The sequence below is a fragment of the Crinia signifera genome, chromosome 4 (genome assembly GCF_055691185.1).
Source record: "Crinia signifera chromosome 4, ASM5569118v1, whole genome shotgun sequence".
In the NCBI taxonomy this organism is placed as follows: Eukaryota; Metazoa; Chordata; class Amphibia; order Anura; family Myobatrachidae; genus Crinia; species Crinia signifera.
In genome coordinates, this window is record NC_139220.1 from 124410628 (window position 1) to 124432327 (window position 21700).

Genomic DNA, 21700 nt, shown 5'->3' on the forward strand with positions numbered 1-21700 from the left:
CACAGACCCAAAGTCTGGCATATATATATATGTGTGTGTGTGTATATATATATATATATATATATATATATATATATATATATACAGTCGGGACAGATAGGCGGCACTCACAGGTTTTCTTAGTGGTCAAAAAGCGTGAAGTTTTATTCAAACACGATCCAACATGTTTCGGGTCTAGCCCGTCCTCAGGGATCAACAGTGTAGGTACAAGTGCACATATTTAAACATCTAGACAGAACCCGCCCCCTAATCAAAACACACTTCACCTGGAACAGGCTTACCTGCGGCGTCCATCGCCAGGTCCAGCTCCCGCCACCTCCACGTGCGTCGCTCCGCCAATGACGTTACACTGGGCACCCAATACTCCGTCCTGGAGCCGCCCGCCACGTCATCAGCCGTTGCCCCACATCGTGAACCGGCTGATGTGTAAGGGGCATTACGGTTATAAGGACATAAATAATGTGTGTCATGTGTAAGGGGCATTACTGTGTGGTATTATCAGGGGTGCCGAGAGAAAGGGGTAGGGGGTACAAATTACCCAGGCCAAAGCCTGATGGGCCAAAGCCTGATGGTAGGGCCCAGTGGGGGCCCTGGGCCCCCTCCCCTTAAGTGACAGCAGCAGCTGCAGCTCTTCTCCTCTGCCCAGCACACACTGCTTTGTGCTGGGCTGCAGTGTGGCCATGGAGGTGGTTAAAATACAATATTTTCTCAGGATTTTTTTCTAAGGGTATAATTTGATGAGTAATGTATATAAGGTAAAGTGGTACTACAATGTGATGTAACATGAATAAGGGACACTCTCACATGATATAATGTGAATAAAGTTGCACTACTGTGTGGCATAATTTGAATTTGGGGTAAAATTGTGTGGCCATGCCCCTTCCCAGCAAGAACGCACCCCTATTTGGGCTGCGCAGCAAATGTGTGCACTGTTTCTATTTAAAATATTGCAGGTAGGAGCACCAAAATGATGACTGCTATGATGAGGGTTGATGGTGCTGGGAAAGGGGAGCAGTGTCAGAGGCGGAACTAGTGGCGGTGCTAGGGGGCACCAGCCAAAATCTTGCCTAGGGCATCATTTAGGCTAGGGCCGGCTCTGTAACCAATCTTGAACACTACATGATAATAGAAATCAGAGATATTGGTTACATATACCTGCGCAGGTGTATGCTATGCCCCCAAGCCACGTCAAGGCATATATTTGATGAAATGCACAGCGCCTAAAGCAGCCATAGCAGCGCCAATGGTCATTGCAACAATAGCGCAGGGCACTCCGACGTGCTCCACAATTGGAAACAACAGTGACCAAGCAAACTAGGCAGAAAAATACAGACCGATGAAGTGGTTAAATCAAATTAATTTATAAGGTACCCCTTAATCTTAAAGCCAGCCATAGGCACTTGGACCGGTCATGGTTCTAAAATATGAGGGAAAAAGACAAAGGTGTCCCATTTAATTTCAGAACCAGCACAGAGCTCTACTAGGTAATGCTACAGCCAAATTTTGATGGGGTGTTGTGGTCAAAGCATTAAAACACCCAACTAGTCAACACATGATAGAGTTAAAATAAAGGGGTCTATTATCTCCAGGACACCCATGGCCTGTGCTGAAATTGAGGGGTGCATGGGGGGATGCATGCTCTCAGACAAGTAACCGCACAGCAAGCAGTGCATTAAGGGCCTCATTCTTTCCTCTGAGGAACATACTGTAGCTGGCATCAAGCATTTAGGTCATGCAGGTAAACTGCCTAGAGTCATACATGCCTTTATATCAGCAAGCCCAGACTACTGCAATGCCTATACATTCATTAATATGCATAGGCTGTGACAATCAGCCTCCCCATGCTGCTGCTGATATCCCCCCTCGCTGCAGCAGCCCTTTTCCCACCGGCGGAGAGATGAAGAGAACTCCCGTGCAGCCGCCGCCATGTGACCGCGGTTTACATGACCATCAGCCGCGGCCGTCACAACATGGCGACCGCGGCCAACGCGCTACTCCGCCGTCACTCCCCAGCGCCATCAGTCACAGGAGCACCATTGCCTCTGCCGACACAGGTGGCCGGTACCCCGAGAACAGAAGGCCGGGGCCCGGACCGCCTCAATGCCGAGCGGTCAAACAGGGAACAGGCAGAACAAACTGCCTTGCTACATTCCAAAACTGTCTTCCCCCTTGAGCCCGCTGCCACCATGAAAATGCAGCTACGCGCCTGGACTTGACAGAAGACTGCAGTAGTAAGAAAAAGTGGGACTGAGGAGAGAGAGAGAGAGAGAGAGAGAGGTCCAGCGCGCTGCAAACACAAGCGACCCGCGACAGTTACACTGCTAATTACACTATGCCGTGACCCGGTGCCTATACAGTGCGAGGGAACACAGCAAATGCTCGGGCCCAGCAAATGTAATATGGATAGATGAAAAAGAGAATGTAAGAAAAAAGGAAGAAATACGGATTAGAATATAGATGAGAGGTTTAGCAAAGAAAGAGAAAGAAAAAGGAAAAAAGAAAGATTATACAGTATGAGCAGTATTTATCCACTTCAACAATATACTCATCAGCACAATGAATGTGACTGAAAAGAGATGGACCCTTCTAGACCTAGGCATATATCAGATGTAGAGCCACTCCCCTGATATTCCATCAATCAATCAAATCAGTACTCCCTTCAACATTCCTCCAGGGCCGGTGCAAGTTCCCCCCAGGAAAATCCCCCCCGCGATTTCAGCGCAGCACTACCCGTGCTCTGGGGGGGAGGAAGGGTGCGGACGATACTGCGGCACGGGGGGGGGGTGTTCGGAGGCGATACTGCGGCGGGCGCCCGCGCCCCCTGTGTCTAGGGCAGTGTTGATTCACGGGCGGGAGGGGGGAGAGGGAAGATCACAGTCTCACCTGCTCCATGTTCCCGGCTTTCTGGTACCTCTCTATGGCACCTCTCCTTCAGTGGCTCAGTACCGCCCTCCAGTGGCCGGCACCCTAGGCAAATGCTTAGTCCTGCCTAGTGGTGGTGCCGGCCCTGCGTTCCTCCCCTTAGAAGCTCAAACCCCACATGCCAGTGAATATGATTCCTTGTTACATGCCCATGCTGGTAAGTTTATGTTGCTTCCGATAAACTAGTTATCCTCAGCAATCTTTCTCACAGACATTTAAACATATCAGGCTAACAACAGCAAACTACATTATTCCTGGCTAACTATTATTTGAAGCTGAACTAGATTTTCCATTAATCTCTCTGATAACACTTTACTGCACAATCTCCTAATCCAAATCCATTTGCCATATCCTAAAATCTGATATACAATCATATACAGTATATACTTATCCATTTATCCATTTCTCATCCTGGTGTATTGTCCTCCATTTTCTGAACCTGTGTTTCCAAAGTTAGTCAGCATCTCTGGTGTGTGTTTAAGGCAGTGCCTTTTCAAGTAGCTATCTGGGGGTAGGGTGGTACTAGGGTGGTCAATCCTGGGATCGGGATCGGTGGGATCCTGGGATTTGGCCTAAAAAACACCGGGATTTGAATCCCAAGATTGGACCTTCCAATCCCGGGATTCCGGGATTAGCAGCACATGTGAATATCTAATGCCGGGCATCGTCTGAGCGAGCGCTCAAACTCTGCCCAGGAGATCCTGATCCCCGGCCGGCAGTCTGGACTCGGAGCGGGTATGGGCAGCACAGTGTGACCTCTGACCGTCGCGCTGCACAGGCTGCACCGCTCATATCAGCTTCAGAGTGACTGCGACCATGCACCTTTGAAACATGCCGGCAGCACCGGCGGCTCTGCTGCTGCCACCGCCGATGCCACCCGCCCACAGGATACCTGCCCTGCTCCCGCTCCCTTCACCCGCGGATATCTGCCCCTGCTCCCGCTCCCTTCACCCGCGGATATCTGCCCCTGCTCACGCTCCCTTCACCTGCGGATGTCTGCCCTGCTCTTGGTCACCCACCCAGCCATGTAAGTAAATTAATGTGTAGGGCGGCTGGAGTGGGGGGACAGGGCCTTCTGTTACTGCTTGTAAAATTGAGAGATGTCAATCCCGGGATCCCGGGAATCCCGGGATTGAGCATTTTTCAATCCCGATTCCCGGGATTGAAAAAATGCCCCGGGATTGGCATCCCTAGGTGGTACAGCCTCTCTATTGTCCTATCCAAGCTGTTCATTTTAAAACCGGTTTCTCTATGCAACACTGTCTCCAAAGTCTCAGCCACACACCCCTCTGCCAGGTATCTATTAATGTCTAGCAATATCTTATAAAGTTCGTAGAATGTGAAAGGTATTTGTTATGTTTTTGTAACAACTGTCATCTGATAGCTATTCTTATACAGGTCATTTTGACACCAAAATCGATGGTTTTGGAAGCATTTTTATCTCAAACTGTGTTAGCTAACGAGCAGGATCCTTGGACCCGCCACCCCCCGCACACAGGTCGCTGGCCAGCATGAGCTTTACCCGGACCCTTCCCCTTGCGCAGTCCACCTGGACAAAACCCCCGTCTACTGGCCGGAATCTATTCTGCGCTGGCCCGGAAACCCTGCCCGACATCAGCAGTCACACGGCTGGCCGACCGTAGTGAGCTGGCTCCACTCTCCCACTGGCCAAAGAGAGTTATTTAAAGAAAGAATGGTGCAGGGGGTAGCTTGCTGGGGCCGCGGGTCCCCCCAGCCGTTGGGCCCCATAGTAAGTGCACCCCCTTCACCCTCTATAGTTACGCCACTGAGTGGTACTATTGTGTGCAATTTTACAAATCCCTGCATACCAGATGCTGGTCACAGAGGCAAAACGCAGGCTTTACTACACTGTAGTTTGAAGTCTGTGGCGTAGTTTGCAAACTGCTAAATTACATGCAGTTCTCTGTGTTCCGACCAAACCACACAGTCATCTTATTACAAGCACTGTTACTCTACTTCTTCAAACAATCCAGAGACATAATGTACTGGTAGGTTAATTGACAAAATGTAAAGAACAGAATGAGCTCATGTAATAGCTGACATGTGGGTCTATTCAAGAAGCAGATAAAAGAATAAAGAAGTGAGTCAGTCTTGACGTAACATTTATCAAGTGCATTCTATAAAATGATACATATGTAGAAACTGATTGGTTTTCATGAGCAGCTTCACCACTGGCTCATTTCTCCACTGTTATCACTGCTTCATGAATAGATCTGATGACTCAAACAGCATGTGTTTGGAACTACCATGGCTTTTTGAACAAACTTTTATTTTTTTATTTTTTGCTAGATGGCAGTTTTCCATGGGGTTTGCCAAACTGAGGGCCTTATTTTGGTTCATTCTTTCTGACAAAATCCTTCTTAGATGGACAAAACCATGTGCACTGCAGGGGGGGGCAGATGTAACATGTGCAGAGAGAATTAGATTTGGGTGAGTAATTTTGTTTGTGTGCAGGGAAAATACTGACTGCTTTATTTTTACACTGCAATATAGATCTCACTTTGTAGTAAAACCCCACCCAAATCTAATTCTCTCTGCACAAGTAACACCTGCCCTACCTGCAGTGTACATGGTTTTGCCCATCTAAGAAGGATTTTGTCAGAAAGAATGAACCAAAATAAGGCCCTGAAAGAGGTATAAGATTTGAGATTGTGGTGTTGGGTATTGGGCCCCAATACAAGGTCATTCTGGCCCTGTAATTGGAGAGAGGTGGTGCCAAGGAAACTTGGTAGCCGCTGCTCTGCCCTTTGTATGCCATTTGTGCATGCAGAGTACAGAGCTGGAAGCACGCTGCCATGGGAGCCCGAAGTTAGTACTCAGAAGAAATGGGGAGGGGGCACTAGGTGCACTGTGCAGCATACCGCATACCTCCCAACTGTCCTGTTTATAGTGAGAACGTCCTGGTTGTTTTGGAACGCTCCCACATCCCTCCCGCGGCCGGCTGTGTCCCGCGGCGGGGGGGCAGTTGGGAGGCCCCCCTGTCATCCGTGAATAGACAGCAGATATTCTTGCAGGCAGAGGGGCTGGCCAGCAGCTTACAGAGCTGCTGGGCATGCCCCCAGAGCAGCAAAAAATGGGGGCGTGGTCTCATGGCAGCGCTGCTAGTATAGACCATGCCCTCTTTTCGTCAGGCCACGCCCAATATATATATTTTTTGCAGTGCGCTTTTGGCGCACGCCCTGTCCCACGCCGCTGTCCAAAAGTGTTGGGAGGTATGTTACCGGAAAGTGGGGGGGGGCTTTTATTAAAGGAGTCCCCCACATCTTAGTTACCCGGAGCCCCCCCACAAATCTTTATCAGGCCCTGGGTGTTTAGCATTACTGCAGATGGTAAGGTCACACTTTTGCAACTCCTCAGAGTTCTGTGGTTATTTGTACACAAACTGACTTCTTCTGCTGCACTGTAGAGCTGCAGGAATTGTGTTGTTTCATTAACAATTGCCTGGCAACAATTGTTTCATAAAAACCTTGAAAGGATCAGTCAAACCACTGTTCGCAAGTAGGTGTGAGAAAAATAAGGTTCTTAATTATGTTAAAAAAAAAAAAAAAACATTATATGTGTGATATACAGAGGCCTCTCCATTAATGTTAAACCTGTGCTGACCATAGGGTCACTCCTATTGTGCGTGAAGGGTGCAATGTGCCATTGGCGTTGCATTTCAGCTACAGCAATGGCACCAGAAATGGCACCCTTTGCATGCTGCAATCAGCTCAACTTTGCAAAAATAGCTAAGACCTCTATGGGACACTTTTGTGTGAATTTGGGCTGCCGCTGCTGGAATGATTGTACTCTCATAATCATCGCAGTTATTGAGATTTACCACAATGTCTGTATCCTACAGTGCTAGCCAGAAATGAGTGAACAGAACTTTGAGATAAATGAGGCCTGAATGGATTATATGGGGTAAATTTACTAAGGTGGGAGATCTATTGAACATGGGATGTTGCTATGGGCAACCAATAAGATTATATATATTATCTTCTAGAAGGTACTAAATAAATAGGAAGTATATTCTGATTGGTTGCACATAGCAACATCCCATCTTCAATTGAACTCCCATCTTAGTAAAAAAAAAAAAAACAATGTGTGTATGTGTGTGGTGTTGTGTTGCAAAATATTGAATTTCATACATTTGCATAAAAACTAACGATGAAGAAATATGAGGGCAAATTGGCAGAAAAATAGGTGTCATGCATATGTGGATGAGGTTTGTGAATTTTGGTATGTATGGCATTAGACTAGGAACCATACCCCCAACCCATGCACTTGGTCCTCTTTCTCTCTCGGATCCCCCAGAGGACAGAATATCGGTGAATATTACTGTTTTACAAGAACACCTCTACATTGTCTTCTCTTGCGTTATATATTTCCAACATTTCTGTGTGATTTATTACCGCCACCATCTTTTTCTATGGATTACAATTGATAGCATTGCCCTCACAGTGTTTAAAATGTTAATCAACCCTAATTAGCATGCTAGTTGTGATCAATGACACAGGTTATTAAGTGGTGGAGGAAAAACAGCTCAAATTCAAAGGTTGATCATTTTAATTACCTTGTTCCTATTGTTGTTTGAAGAAGTGTACATATTCCAGACACAAAAAATATGGTACTTATCAACTGGCTTTTTACTCCATTGTCATGACTAACACACAGGGGTTCTGCTAGAATTAATGGTATGGCTATAATTCCACCAAAGGCCAAAATATAATGCTGTATAAAATAGAGAAAAATACATATCATTTATTATGTTGTTTATTCTAAATCACATGGCGTAGATAAGAAACAGAATATGTTCCAAATGTCACTAGTGTAGTAGCATTTTTTTGTTTGTGGTCTTAATTTGGAATATATTAACAGGTTATAAACTGTCAAGTGACTGGACAGCAATTGCAAGCCTTATGAAGACAGGGCCTGATTAAAGGTTCCAGGTACCCTAGGTTAATATACATATAGCTCCTCTTGTAATGCTACTGTACTAAACATATGTGTATGGGAGCCCAGGGCAGTGTGTTTTTTTTCTCTCTGGGTAGCGACTAACTCCATAAAGTCATCTGCAACTCTGGGCGTACTGGATATTTGCTGTGGTAACTGGTAACAATATACTGTAATGCTGGCCAACTTTCTTACAACCATCCAACTAGTTGCTTGGATGGAATAAAAATATGGTACTGGATGGGAGCAAATGTAATATTTACTTTTGAAATTTACTCCCAAAAAATGTTTTTGTCCATTTTCCTGGGTTTGTGAGCACATTTCTGATTGTCCTTTGCTCCCATACAGTACCATATTTTTATTCCATCCAATCAACTAGTTGGATGGTTGGAGGAAAGTTGGTCTGATGTGTGGCCAGCATTAGAGGCAATGGTTCCCAACCTCGGTCAACAAGTGCCCGCAAGAATCACAAGTGAAATAATTATATTCACCTGTGTATCTTTTGAAATGTGTCAATGACTAATGAGTACACCTGTGTGCCTGCTGGTTGACATGAAAAACATGAACAGTTGGGGGTACTTGAGGACCAAGGTTGGGAACCAAAACCAAACTTTCACTTTTAAATGAATGTTAACTTTCACAGCTACATCCTCATTGGATTTCTTTGTAAATCATGTATCCATTATGCAATCCTAATTTAACATACTGTGGTGCTATGGATTGTTCATCCTAGCATTGGGTTTCCAGGAGCATGGTAACCTAATGAAAAGCAGAAGCTGATTACAGGAAGAATGCAAGATAGAGATCTATGGAAACAAATCTTCAATACTCTCCACAAGTCTGGTTGGGAGAAAAATGTGAAAGCAGTTTGGGAATGTGAAAGAAAAGGAAGGAGGAAGGGGGGGGGGGGGGGGTTGCACTGAGAGGAATCTATACATGGTAAGGTGCTGGGGAATGGTGCTGATGGTTCAATGTAAATGTATCTATCTCTCATTCCTTTTCCTCCCCAAAATGTAACAGTGTAATGTGGGTTAGGTGAAATTAAGGAGATTGCTAGACTAATGCGGGAGAGAGGAAGATTGCTGTTATTTCAGGGAGTCTCCTGCAGAATGCAGGAGGGTAGGCAACTATGGACTAAATAAAATCTTTGTGTTTCCTATATAACAATTGAAAATCATTTTAAAACCTTGTGAATGTAAAACAGGGGCACCTGAACTAACGTGTCTCCTTGCCACAATAAAGCATTCAATGCTGAGAATTATTATTCATAATCTCACAATAGAAGCAGTGTCAACCACCAAAGTGATGCAAACCACAATCAGATGATACGTACAGTATACCACATTCTTACAGGGAAAAGTCACTGAGTTTGGCGGAAATTAATTATACAGCATAATCCTGAGGAAACATGCTCCAGAAATTGCACTTACACTGCTGAGTTAAAGTTGTGCCTCGACATCATGCACAATTGCACACTTTAAATACATAATAACATCACATATATTACGTTAAAATAAAATGACTGTCCCCTTTGTTTTATGTGACAAGTGGGGTCCACTTAAGCTTGGGGCCTACTGCTGCATCCCGTGGAAAACGTCAATCTCTATTTTGTGCCGCCTTTGAAATTTTCCATGCTCTTAATATTCAGCTTGTTCATGTGCAACTCATTAGGAACAAAGCCACATATTAAGGATGTCATTAGTTGAGACTGCCATCTGGGTTTTGAATGCAGTACTGCAGAAACTATCAGATAAATAATGTCTGGTTCATGTTACTAATGGGCCTTATTCTAGTTCACTCTTTCTGACAAAATCCTTCTTAGATGGACAAAACCATGTGCACTGCAGGGGGGCAGATGTAAAATGTGCAGAGAGAATTAGATTTGGGTGAGTTATTTTGTTTCTGTGCAGGGTAAATACTGGCTGCGTTATTTTTACACTGCAATATAGATCTCACTTTGAAGTAAAACCCCACCCAGATCTAATTATCTCTGCACAAGTTACATCTGCCCCACCTGCAGTGCACATGTTTTGTCCATCTAAGAAGGATTTTGTCAGAAAGAGTGAACTAGAATAAGGCCCTGTGAGTGTTGTTACATGTTTGATCCTGTGAAAAGACAAAGATAATGCAGCACAAGTTTAATAATGGCTGTACTAAAATAAAGCGGGTGCCCGTTATAGTTGAGGGAGAGGACTTTGAAATAGAGCTCAGAAAATATATCTAAAATGTCATAGTCTTTCTATGTGGTATTGCTAAAGGGTATAAGGCCTGGGTGAAAAGCTTCCCTCACACATAGTAAAAACAAAAATGAAGCATGAAAATGAAATATGATATAAATACTCAGGGCAGTATTCAATGGCAAAATTCGGCATGTGTAGCGAATCCTAAACAGGATTCGCTGCACTGTCGCTGTGTTCCAGAGGGCTGGAGCCTTCGCTGCTAGCCCTTACTGTCCCAGTATTCAATGCTGCAGGGGCTCGCTGCCCCTGACGGTGACCGCAGGGAGCCGGGGGACAGCAGCAGGCAGGGAGATGGAAGTCTCCCTGCCTGCTCCAGAATGTATGTGGGGGGAGGAGGGCTCCCCAGACCAAGGCAGCACAAGCTCCCCCCCGGGAGAGCTAGCAGGGGACCGGGTAGGAGCTGCTAGCACTGCTCCCGATCATGCATATGTAATGATCGGGAGCAGTGAATATATAAATATGTAATGAGCGGCGCTCTGCTCCTGGCCCCCTGCTGGCTGTTAGGTGTAAATATATATATACTGTATATATATATATTTTTAAATTAAATATATATTAATAGCACATGACTAAAAATAGCATGCACCTTCAGATAATAAAATTCCTGATTTTTTTACACCAAATTAAAAAAAAAAAACCTTTATTTTAAAAGGCATAGCAATTTCTCAATTTCAGTTGTGTTGAATCCTCATATTGGGGGTTATTCTGATTCACTTGGAAAGGCACAATCACTCTCTAATGGACAAAACCATATGCAATGCAGGTGAGGCTGATGTAACATGTGCAGAGAGAGTTAGATTTGGGTGGGGTTTGTACTTCAAACTGATATCTATATTTCACTGTAAAAATAAAGCAGCCAGTATTTACCCTTCATAGAAACAATAAAACACCCAAATCTAACTCTCTATGCACATGTTACATCAGCCCCACTTGCAGTGCACATGGTTTTGTCCATTAAAGAGTGATTGTGTATTTCTGAGTGAATCAGAATAACCCCCATAGTGTGGTATATTCAATGCCGATCAGGCGAGCTATGACAGCGAGCAGTGCATATTGCTTGCCGTCACAGCCCACCCATAGTATTCAACTGACCCCCTGCACTCGCCATTTCCACCTATTTCTAAAAAAGTGAGGTGGAAACGGCACGTGCGGCCATCAAAATGGCGAGGCTTGCAGCTATATGCAGTGGGCTCCCTGCATTAGCTGCGGACCTTGCCATTCTATATTTCCCCAGAACATAGAATAGGGCAAGTGGCTGGCGAGGGGTTAAAGGGTGAGCTTGGCTTGTTTTTTGCTTCATTTTTGTTTCTACATTTGTGCCAGCATTATTTGTGGGGGTCCGACTATACCCCCACCCCAAGCAGCTGTTGTTTAGGTAGAAACACCTTATATCAGAGCCCAAATCCATCATTGTCATTTTTCTTCGCCGAGTGTAGAAGCACAGATACACATGTAAAGCCAAATATAAGACAGCTGGCAGTGTTTTCGACATGGTCGTGCACTGTAATTAAGATAACAGAAATAAGAACATGCATTGATTATGTCACCATTTACTTATCCCTAAAACATTCTCTGTAAAATGTATTTTGTATTTCTAAATAAAAACGTACATACTAACCTGAAGTGCCAACAGTATACACAAATACCAAGGTGGTCTGTCATTGATGCCATAAATTAATTCTGTAGCTGGACTCTTGTGCTCTCCCACATTAGAAGAATTAGTTACTTTCTGACCATTTCCTTCAATGTCATTATCAAATAATTTATGTGCCTAAAAAAATAATATAAATATACACTTTTTATTACACAGGTAAGTTCCAGATTTGCTGTATGTTTGGCAAAGCTGTAACTAGACTTTTTGGTGCCTTGTGCCAGAAAATTGGTGCTGATGCTTTGAAGTACCTTCCAACATTTTGGCCCTTATTCTGATTGACGCGGACTTTACCGCATACTTTCGGATCGCGTCTTTACGGCGTCTGCGCATGCGTGGAGAACGCAACGCGCATGTGCCACGCCTTGACTCGGTACCAGTTCGGCCAGATCCCGTCCAGAACTGTTCACCGCTATCATTCGGGAAATAGGGGCGTATTATGGGCGTCATGCGGAATGACACATGGGCGTAGTTTCAAAGTGGGCAAAACGGGGCGGAAACATGGGCGGACACGGGGGAGTACACTTATGTTGGGGGGCGTACATTCGGAAACCACTCCGAATGCACGCGATCAAAAAGGGCAGAAATGTGCGGTGTCCACAAGTGTACTATTGCTTTGCGGACACCACTCGTTCATGCGCTAGGCGAACGTACGCCTAATGACTACAACCATTAACACCTGAACCCAATAGAATCTACTCCTTTACTCATTACTCACTAATAGGCCGCTTGTCAGTGCTTTAATTGAAACCATTGCTGCTTCAAGGAAACCTTACTAGTCCCCCACATATGCTGTACTTGTCACAGTTGTTGGTTTTATTTGCACTTGAAACAGTATATGTGTAGATTGTTTATAATCTTTTACACAGGGTGTAATAAAAACCATTGCACTTACATTGCTGTAAGGGTTAATGTGTGCAATGGATGTGTTAGGCATGCTTGTAAGGATATATTGGCATCTAATTGATTCCAATTCCAAATAAGCTGTTTTTTATGAGGATAGGTAATTGAATAAGTGGGTCATGTGATGTATTGCAGAATTGACATAATAGTGGGTTGTTTGGCGTAAATACTCCGCTTACGGGCGGTAGCACCGCTTGGCTCCCGTTCGGATGCGGTATTTCCGAGCATACTCTGTAATACTCAGTAATACCGTGCCGAATCGGAGTGTTTCTCCCGCACACGCATGGTTTGTATGTCGTCCGTAAACACGCCCTGTTCTTAAAGAGTGAGTCCGTCCGAATGCGGAGGACACGTGGGCGTTTCTACGGACGATGGCCGCACGCGGCAAAACACCGTGGCGTGCGGACCGCACCGTAAGAATGCGGGAATATCCGCACCGATCAGAATAAGGGCCTATATGCATGGAAAACTGACAGAAATGTATTTGGACACACATGCTCTTTAATGCCTTTATTAAATAACACATTTTATACCTTTTTATACCTTATGAAATAACAGATTTCAGTACACTGCCATACACAGGATAATACCATACCCCCAACTCATAATCTGTTAAATTCCAGTCAAACACCTTACTCATTGAGCATTTTGAAATGTATAAAAGGATGGTGTGACTGACAATAAAAAAGAGCTCTAAAGTTAAGATCATGAATGTTGTTGCAGGTATGGTGGGGAAAGGAAACAGGGACAGTCAGGAGATGTTGGCCTACAGAAGAAAATTAATTAAAACAAGTATGGACAACAGCACCCACTACTTTGCAGCGCTATGTGCGAGGCACACTTTGCAGAACCCTAGTTACGACCCTGTGTATTGTACTGTTGGCGCAGGACTCAGCAGGAACTCTTGTACATCAATAAACCTAAGAGAGTGGAAATTTTCTGATTACAGATACACATTGGTGCAAAAAATGTGACCCATTGGCATATCTAATTACAGTGACGGTGTCTCACAACTGTACATATCTCAGCAACTACTATGGTCAGTACTGCAATTTGCAACCCATCGTCCTACAATATCTGGAAATATCCGCGATCAAAACGTAAAGTGTTGTATTACTGTAACTCCTGCAAAACAGGTTCATAAAGTCAAAATAATACTGTTTGGCCCTTATTCAGATCTAAACTCAGTAACAATTTGTTCTCAAAGTGGGCAAAACCATGTGCACTGCAGGTGGGGAAGATGTAACATGTGCAGAGAGAGTTAGATTTGGGTGGGGTGTGCTGAAACTGAAAACTAAATTGCAGAGTAAAAATAATGCAGCCAGTATTTACCCTGAACAGAAACAAAATAACTCACCCAAATCTAACTCTCTCTGCACATGTTACATCTGCCCCACCTGCAGTGCACATGGTTTTGCCCATTTTGAGAACAAATTTGTACTGCGATCAGATCTGAATAAGGGCCTTTGTTAGCTTTTGGATGTTAGTGACTTAAAATGTCTCCCCATGTGTTATTTGCATGAACCATTTATGTATAGTATACATTGGTCATAAGCAACCCATGTGTGTGAACTAGACAACTTTAACACAAACAAGTTGCGAAACACACACATAATTTAACAAGTTGGTCCTTGGGTGAAAATACTCTTACATGCCAAAGGAGAACCACAGGAATTATAAGAATTTCAGTAACTCCTGTCTCCTGTAAACAGTGCTTTAGTACTAGAGATGGCAAGCTTTAATAAGATGCGGATTTTGAGAGCTTGTTTAAAGCTTTGCAGGTCTATACAGTATATAATTATTCCTTACATATTCAGCCATTCCAACTAATTAATATTGTGCGTATCTCTAGAAGAAACATCTTCCGTGTTTACAGTTCTTAAACTTAGAAAAATAATCCCAACGCACTGTTCATAGCGGCTATTAAAGGGGTGTCAGTCCCAATATAAAGCAGAAGCTAATACAAATAAGGGATAACAGCACTAGTTTACTACTTATTTTGCAAACAAAATATTAAATGTATTGACGGATAGGGTAAAATTAGGCACAGATGTGGTACTCCACTCCTGTGGTACCCTTTTTTGTCTATTTTAAATTGCCATTGAACATTGCCTTAGGCAGCTGTTCACGCCTGCCTAAGTGATTCCTTTCCGGAACCGGGTTCTGCTGTGCCTGTTATCAGACAGTCGGAGGACGTATATATGACCCCCACCATAGGGTCGCCGGCAGGCACTGGTCATCTTTGCAGCGGTATTGGGGTGTGCCTAGCTATCTGGAACTTTATATATATACGTGACATGACCCAAGCTCCTGGTATCCAGCACACGCTATCTGCCTAACAACGCCAACGCACAGCATAAACCACACAGCAAATCCTACAGCAAGGATTAGCTGCTGGTGTGGGCCTATTTATAGCAAGTTTATGTGTCAGAAAGGGCGCCAAATGCCAAACAATGTCTGTAACTTAACCTTGTCAGCGTAACCTGCACTTGACGTCACTTCCGGTGCCGCAATGTGCTGGCAAATTCCGGACCAAATAAACTATATTCCCATTACCTAGTGTGAATATATAATGAGCACCAATTTACACAGATGAGCATATCAGTCTAGGTGAGTCCAGCGGCCACAGACCGAAAAAGATTGGCTTCTATATATACGCACTATGGGCCTTATTCAGATCTGAGCTCAGTACAAATTTGTTTGGAAAATGGGCAAAACCATGTGAACTACAGGTGGAGCAGATGTAACATGTATAGAGAGAGTTAGATTTGTGTGAGTTATTTTGTTTCTGTGCAGGGTAAATACTGGCTGCTCTATTTTTACACTGCAATTTAGATTTCAGTTTCAGCACACCCCACCCACATTTAATTCTCTTTGCACAGGTTACATCTGCCCCACCTTCAGTGCACATGGTTTTGAACATTTTCCAAACAAATTTTGTACTGAGCTCAGATCTGAATAAAGCCCTATTTCCAATTAGCCTACCAGTATATTTTTGGATTGTGGGAGGAAACTGGAGTACCCGGAGGAAACCCACACAAGTACGGGGAGAATATACAAACTCTGCACAGTTAGAGCCATGGTGGGAATCTAACCCATGACCTCAGTGCTGTGAGGCAGTAATGCTAACCATTACACCATCCGTACTGCCCTATTATAACTAATAGCCTGATTTTGGAGCCTGTGGAGCTCAAATGCCTAAGTTACCTTGGAAAAAAATACGAAAAACCGCTGTCAATCAGCGTCATCGTGGTAGATAGGGTTCCGTGAACCATATGACCTCACTTTAACTCAACATAAAACAATGTTGAGGGGATTATGTTCATTGAACCCAAATGGGGCTATAGTATTCAGGGTATGTATCCATTTGACCTCTAATTTTTTTTTAATCAAAGTTTGGTCTCCACCCCTCAGTGGTGCCGGGACCCAATCGATGACACAGCATTTAATGGATGCCACCTGATGTTTAAGGAGCACACATTGTTGTGCTACTGGTTCATCTGAAGTTCCTTTGGCCAATGATTTATTGATTGTGCTGTGATGGTTGGCCATCCTCTCCCTGAATGTACAGGTCTTAAGCTCCACGTATGTCAATCCACACGGGCAATGTAGTAAATAAATAACAAAGTCAAGGAGACAATGCAGCTTGAACCGAATCGGAATAGGACGGCCAGTGTGTGGATGAGGGAAACTGGACCCAGGAATCATGGAATTACATGTGGTGCATCCAGAGCATTTAAAACACCCTGGTTTTCTTGTATGTAACCAGATGCAGTCCTCACCACCAGTGTGTGGTTTATGCTATAGCAATTGTTTCAGGTTTCTACCTCTTCTGTAGGCCATAACTGGTTAAGTCGGTATGGCTTTTCTAACCACCTGATCAGAGGATATAAATGGCCAGTGATTACTGATGGCTTTGGAGATGGTGGTGGACTTCTCATCAAACTGTGTTACATAAATGTTGGCCGGAGGATCCCTGAATTTCTTAAATATGGCTTTGCTACGTGCCTTGACCAGACAGTCATCCAATAATCTCACAGAGTATCCACGATTCAAAAATCTAGTGTGCATCTCTTTAAGTTGGACCTCAGCTTTTGAAGGATCCAAATTATTTCTCAGCACCCTCATGTATTGTGAGATAGGAAGACTATGTTTGAGTCTAGGTGGGTGATTGCTGGTAGCAAACAGAATCAATTTCCTGTCCGTCTCTTTTCAGAATAGAGTGCTTCCCAATTTGCCATCTTCTTTAAAAATGGTCACATCCAAAAAATTGAGCCTCAATTTGTCCAGTAAATCTAACGGTAGTGGCTAGTCTGTTGAGCTCCACAAGCATGCTATCAAACTCCTCACTGGTGCCATTCCACAAAAGAAAAATGTCATCAATAAACCGTTTAAAATATTTTTTGTGATGTCCATAAGTTGGTAAGATGTATTGCTGCTCATACTCATGCATAAAACTGTTGGCATAAGAATGTGCGATGTTGGAACCCATCGCGGTCCCCGTGCATTGGATGTAATAAACTCCGTTGTACATAAAATGGTTGTTGGAAAATATCAAATCCAACAACTCAAGGATAAATTCCACAGGGGGATCACGAGGGCTCCAACTGTCAATAAGGTCCTCACTACCACACATCCCAATGTGTGGGGTATGATCATGTATAAAGAACACACATCTAATGTTGCCAACAGTGTATCAGTTCTGATATCATCAACCAATGCCAGTTGCCTGAGGAAATCCCCAGTGTCCTTGATGTAGCTAGGTTCTGGAGAAAACCATCAACAAGCACTGCCAAAGGTTGCAACAAAGACCCTCTCCCGAAATGATGGGTCTCTCCGGGGGATTAATAAGGGTCATGTGCACCTTTGGCAGTGTGTAGATAGTGGGGCAAAAAGGAAAATCAACAGAAAGATATTTGGCTAGATCCTCCAATTTGTAATGCCCTCAGTATGAACACATCCACACATTTCTTGATCCTGGGGATTGTTGGTACACTATATATAAGCATATATAAGCATTTTATGTATACTCTTCACAGTATTGTCATGTGTATAAATATGCCACATCAGTATTTCATATTTTACTATTTTGATATACAGTAATGAGTACATTTACTAAGATCGAATGGTTTTGAATGCAGCGATTCATACCCATTCAATGTAAAACACGTTCGGGACCGGGTGCCCAGCTAATTTACAATCAGCCACATGCAGCTGATTTGCTGTATGTACATACGGCAAGGGCAGCCGAATTCTGCTGGTACGAATAACTACACCATTGATAGAACACTAGAGCACATTGTTGGCTGAAACCTGCACAGATAAGTCAGATCCGTGCAGGCTTCTCTGTGTAAAAAATAGAATAAATAAATAATTGAAAAACCTGATGAGAAGTTCCCCCACCTGGCAATAACCATTGAGCCAGTCCTGGTTGCAGAAATAACCAGCACCAGGCACATGGGCCGGTACTGGGGCACAAAATTACTAGGGTCCCCTGTAATTTTAAGGATTAACATGGGCATTTTTAAAAATTATACACTTCAAAATCAAATTGGGTTTGCAGTGTAAATGATTGCCCCTTTAAAATAACTGGAGACTTCTTTCCAAATCTCTCACTTTCTGATTCTCTCATCCGATTAAATGTACCTCCTAGTCTCCATCTCATGGAGGGCCCAGTACTAAGCAGACTGATAGGGAGAGGTACTACACAATCCTATTTGAAATGGGGTGGGGACTACCGCAATTTATTTACATTTCTGTCTTAAATTAGTTTAAGGTTTTTATTAAAATAAATGATTGATGCAATAGTAAAATAAAGTTAATTGGGCATTATAAATCAGAAAAACAACTGCATTTGAAAAATGTCATAAAACATATATGCATATATAATAAATACCTCATTACTTGAAAGTGTAATGCAACATAGTCCAGATGGTCCAACATTGCTAGGATCTCCCTCCTTGCACACTATGGGGTACATTTAATAAGATAGAAGTTCTATTGAAGATTGGATGTTGCCCATAGCAATCAGATTCCACTTCTTATTTATTTTGCACCTTCTAGAAGATAATAGATAGGATCTGATTGGTTGATGTGGGCAACATTTCATCTTCAATAGAACTCCCATATTTGTAACTTTACCCCTATGCGCTATAGTTTTTACCCTGGATGCAATGTTACCAATAGCAATAACAATGTCACAAAACTCTGGCTGGGATGAAACGGATGTTGACAGTACAATTAGAGTACAAAATATTGGTGGGCTTTTATACACCCCATACACAGGTCTTGGCCTTCTGAGTGGGTAACTACTGTATGTATGTACAAATGTAATAGAGAAAAGGTGGGTAGTATGGTACCAGGGTATGGGTAGTATGAGTTCAGGTACCAAGGGAGCAGCACCAAAGGAACATGCAAGGAGAATCATCAGATGTACCAGATGAGAACAATGGTGATTACACTGAAAGCTCTAATGTAATAAACATACAAGAAGTACATGATGCAAGCCTAATACTTTGGCACTTGAACAGTGCCCAGTGAGAACCTTTTATAGGGAGGTGATTCAAATTTGATCCATCACTTTAATAGTGCCCATACACATGTGAGATATGGCATGCAAACCATGCAAACTCGATAAATCGCTGTGACAAGTCACATGGATCACATGCCATCGCATGTGTCACCCGTGTGTTGCAGAAAATATTTATCGCATTGCATGTGCGATCACATGTGGTTTTCAACCACATGTGATCGCTCGCAATGCGATCTGTGGCAGTGGCAGTGGTAGTCAGCAGGCAGGTGGCAGGAAGGCTGCTGGCAGTTGGCAGTGTAGTGGAGCAGGCGGCCGGTGGGCTGGTGGGCTGTGGTAGTCAGTGGTGGGCGGCAGAATTTGAAAAAAAACATTTTAAAAGACTGGTCAGCCCTCTGATTGGCTGAGAGAGGGCTCTCTCAGCCAGTCAGTGGCCGCCTGAATGTAAAAAGGTTAAATGTGATGGATGTATGTCTTTTTTCAACCTCAACTCTTATGATAAGTATGTTTTTATGTTAGAGGGCCACCCAGTGTTTTGAAATGTTTTTTGAAATTCTGCCACCCGCCACTGACTACCACCGTCTGTCAGCCCTCCTGCCGCCTGCTCCACTACACCAACGCCCGCCAGTGCCCATCCAACATTCGATGTGGCATCGCAGGTGGCATGCGACATTGGGTGCTGGAAAAAGCACTTAAGAGGTTGCATCGCATCCGATCACACAAGTGTATGGGCACCATTAATTTCAGCGACATACTGTATGCACTCACACTCAAATGACAACTGTCTGGAGTACAGCCTTCCACAGCTAATGTTTAAAATGCTTTTTAAACTATTATGTATAATTTACAGATACTATTAGAAATCAAGAACATACCAATAAAAAAGAGTTCATAAAAAACAATGATTTAAAATAAAAATGTTCAGAAGAAATATACTATATTAAATATTGAAAATAAGGAACACTGTTAAAATGAACCTTGAAGATTTTATAATCTTATATACATCTTTCATAGAGCACCTACTGTATGTATAACATGTTTATACTGTACATAGCATTAATGATACTTTGATCTATACTTCTTAAAGTTAGTAGAGTAATAATTAATGATTTATATATTAACGTTTATTTATAAAGCTCTGGCAGTGCTGGATTACAAATAGGTGGAGTAGGCAACTGCCCTTGGGCCCAGCACCTGTTAGGGTCCTCACAACACTGAAATATGTGTATTACTGTAATGTACAAATTAACAACTTAAGGAACATAAACCATAGACATAAAATCCACATTACCATTTCCACATAGGTGGACCTCAAGATTTTCACTGCTTAGCGGCCTCCACAGGGAGTAATCCGGAACTGAACGCAGGCATATTTTGTTGCCCTTTACCATTGGGAGCAAATCAGTAATAAAACCAGGGTAATAACCAACATACATAGTAACATAGTAACATAATAAAATAGTAGTTGAGTTTGAAAATAGGTACGTACGTCTAGTGAGTTCAACCTTTGAACATAGAAGTAAGAGGATCCTGCAAGTTTATTATCTATGTTTGTATGTGCTTAAAAGCTTAGAAAGCCAATAATTCTATTATAAAATGTGGGTGATTTAAAGTACCTCATCCTTCAACCAACAGTCATTCATGTCCATACTATCCACTTTATTCGTAGAACTCATTTTCCAGGTGTCGTCCACAGTAATCCACAACTAACATTCGTCTGTAAGGTGCAGCTTCGCTGTTCAAAGCAAAGACCCAATGTACTTAATTAGTAACAGATTTTGTTTTTTTTTTGTTTTTGTGCACATAAGCAAATTATTAATTAAGCTAATGTTTATCAAGGGCCCTTAAGTCAATTACTGTAAGAGCACACAGTTATTTTTATAAACGGCTTAATCATTATACTAAGACTAAACAAAAATGATCATCAGAGCTTCTTACCTGTGTCATTTCATGCAGATATGTACATTTAAAGTGATGTATGATTTACAAATCCAATTCTAATTCATCATGGCCAACCATACAATGTTACAGGAATATTAGTGAAATAATTAGAGTAAAATTGTATTGACATACAGGGGAAAATTTAATAAAAGATTCTAAAAAACAAAAGATGTGACGTTGCCCTAGGGTTACCACCTCATTCCTTTAATTCCTGACACACATTAATTACACAGGTTCTGTGGCTGGCTGACTTTAAGACTCCATTTCAACTGGTTTTAATCAGCCACGGAAACCTGTGTAATTTATGTGTCCGGAATTAAAGGGATGAGGTGATAACCCTACGTTGCCCATAGCAACCAATCAGATTCTGTCTTTTTCTGGGATGCAAAAGAGAAATGATAGAGAGAATCTGATTGGTTAGTATGGGCAACATGACCTAATTTTTAGAAGCTTCAGTAAATTTACCCCACAGTACTCATTTAAGACAAATGATTCAAATGGTACAATTCTGTTCAAAGTAGTTATTATTGTTTAAACCTAAGCATATATATTGTTAAG

The 21700-nt window shown here is 42.9% G+C and overlaps 1 protein-coding gene across 1 annotated transcript in view; it reads right to left on the bottom strand.

The window, feature by feature from the left end:
• LOC146072971 (solute carrier family 23 member 1-like) overlaps window positions 1-16800 on the bottom strand; it is a 176821-nt gene extending 160021 nt beyond the window's left edge. The window contains exons 1-3 of the mRNA XM_083180141.1: window positions 16546-16800; window positions 11737-11889; window positions 7499-7656 (exon numbers count right to left, since the gene is read on the bottom strand). Of these exons, the coding sequence (XP_083036267.1) occupies window positions 7499-7656; window positions 11737-11889; window positions 16546-16800 (566 nt within the window). The remainder of the gene's footprint in view (window positions 1-7498; window positions 7657-11736; window positions 11890-16545) is intronic.
• Between the last annotated feature and the right edge of the window lie 4900 nt (window positions 16801-21700).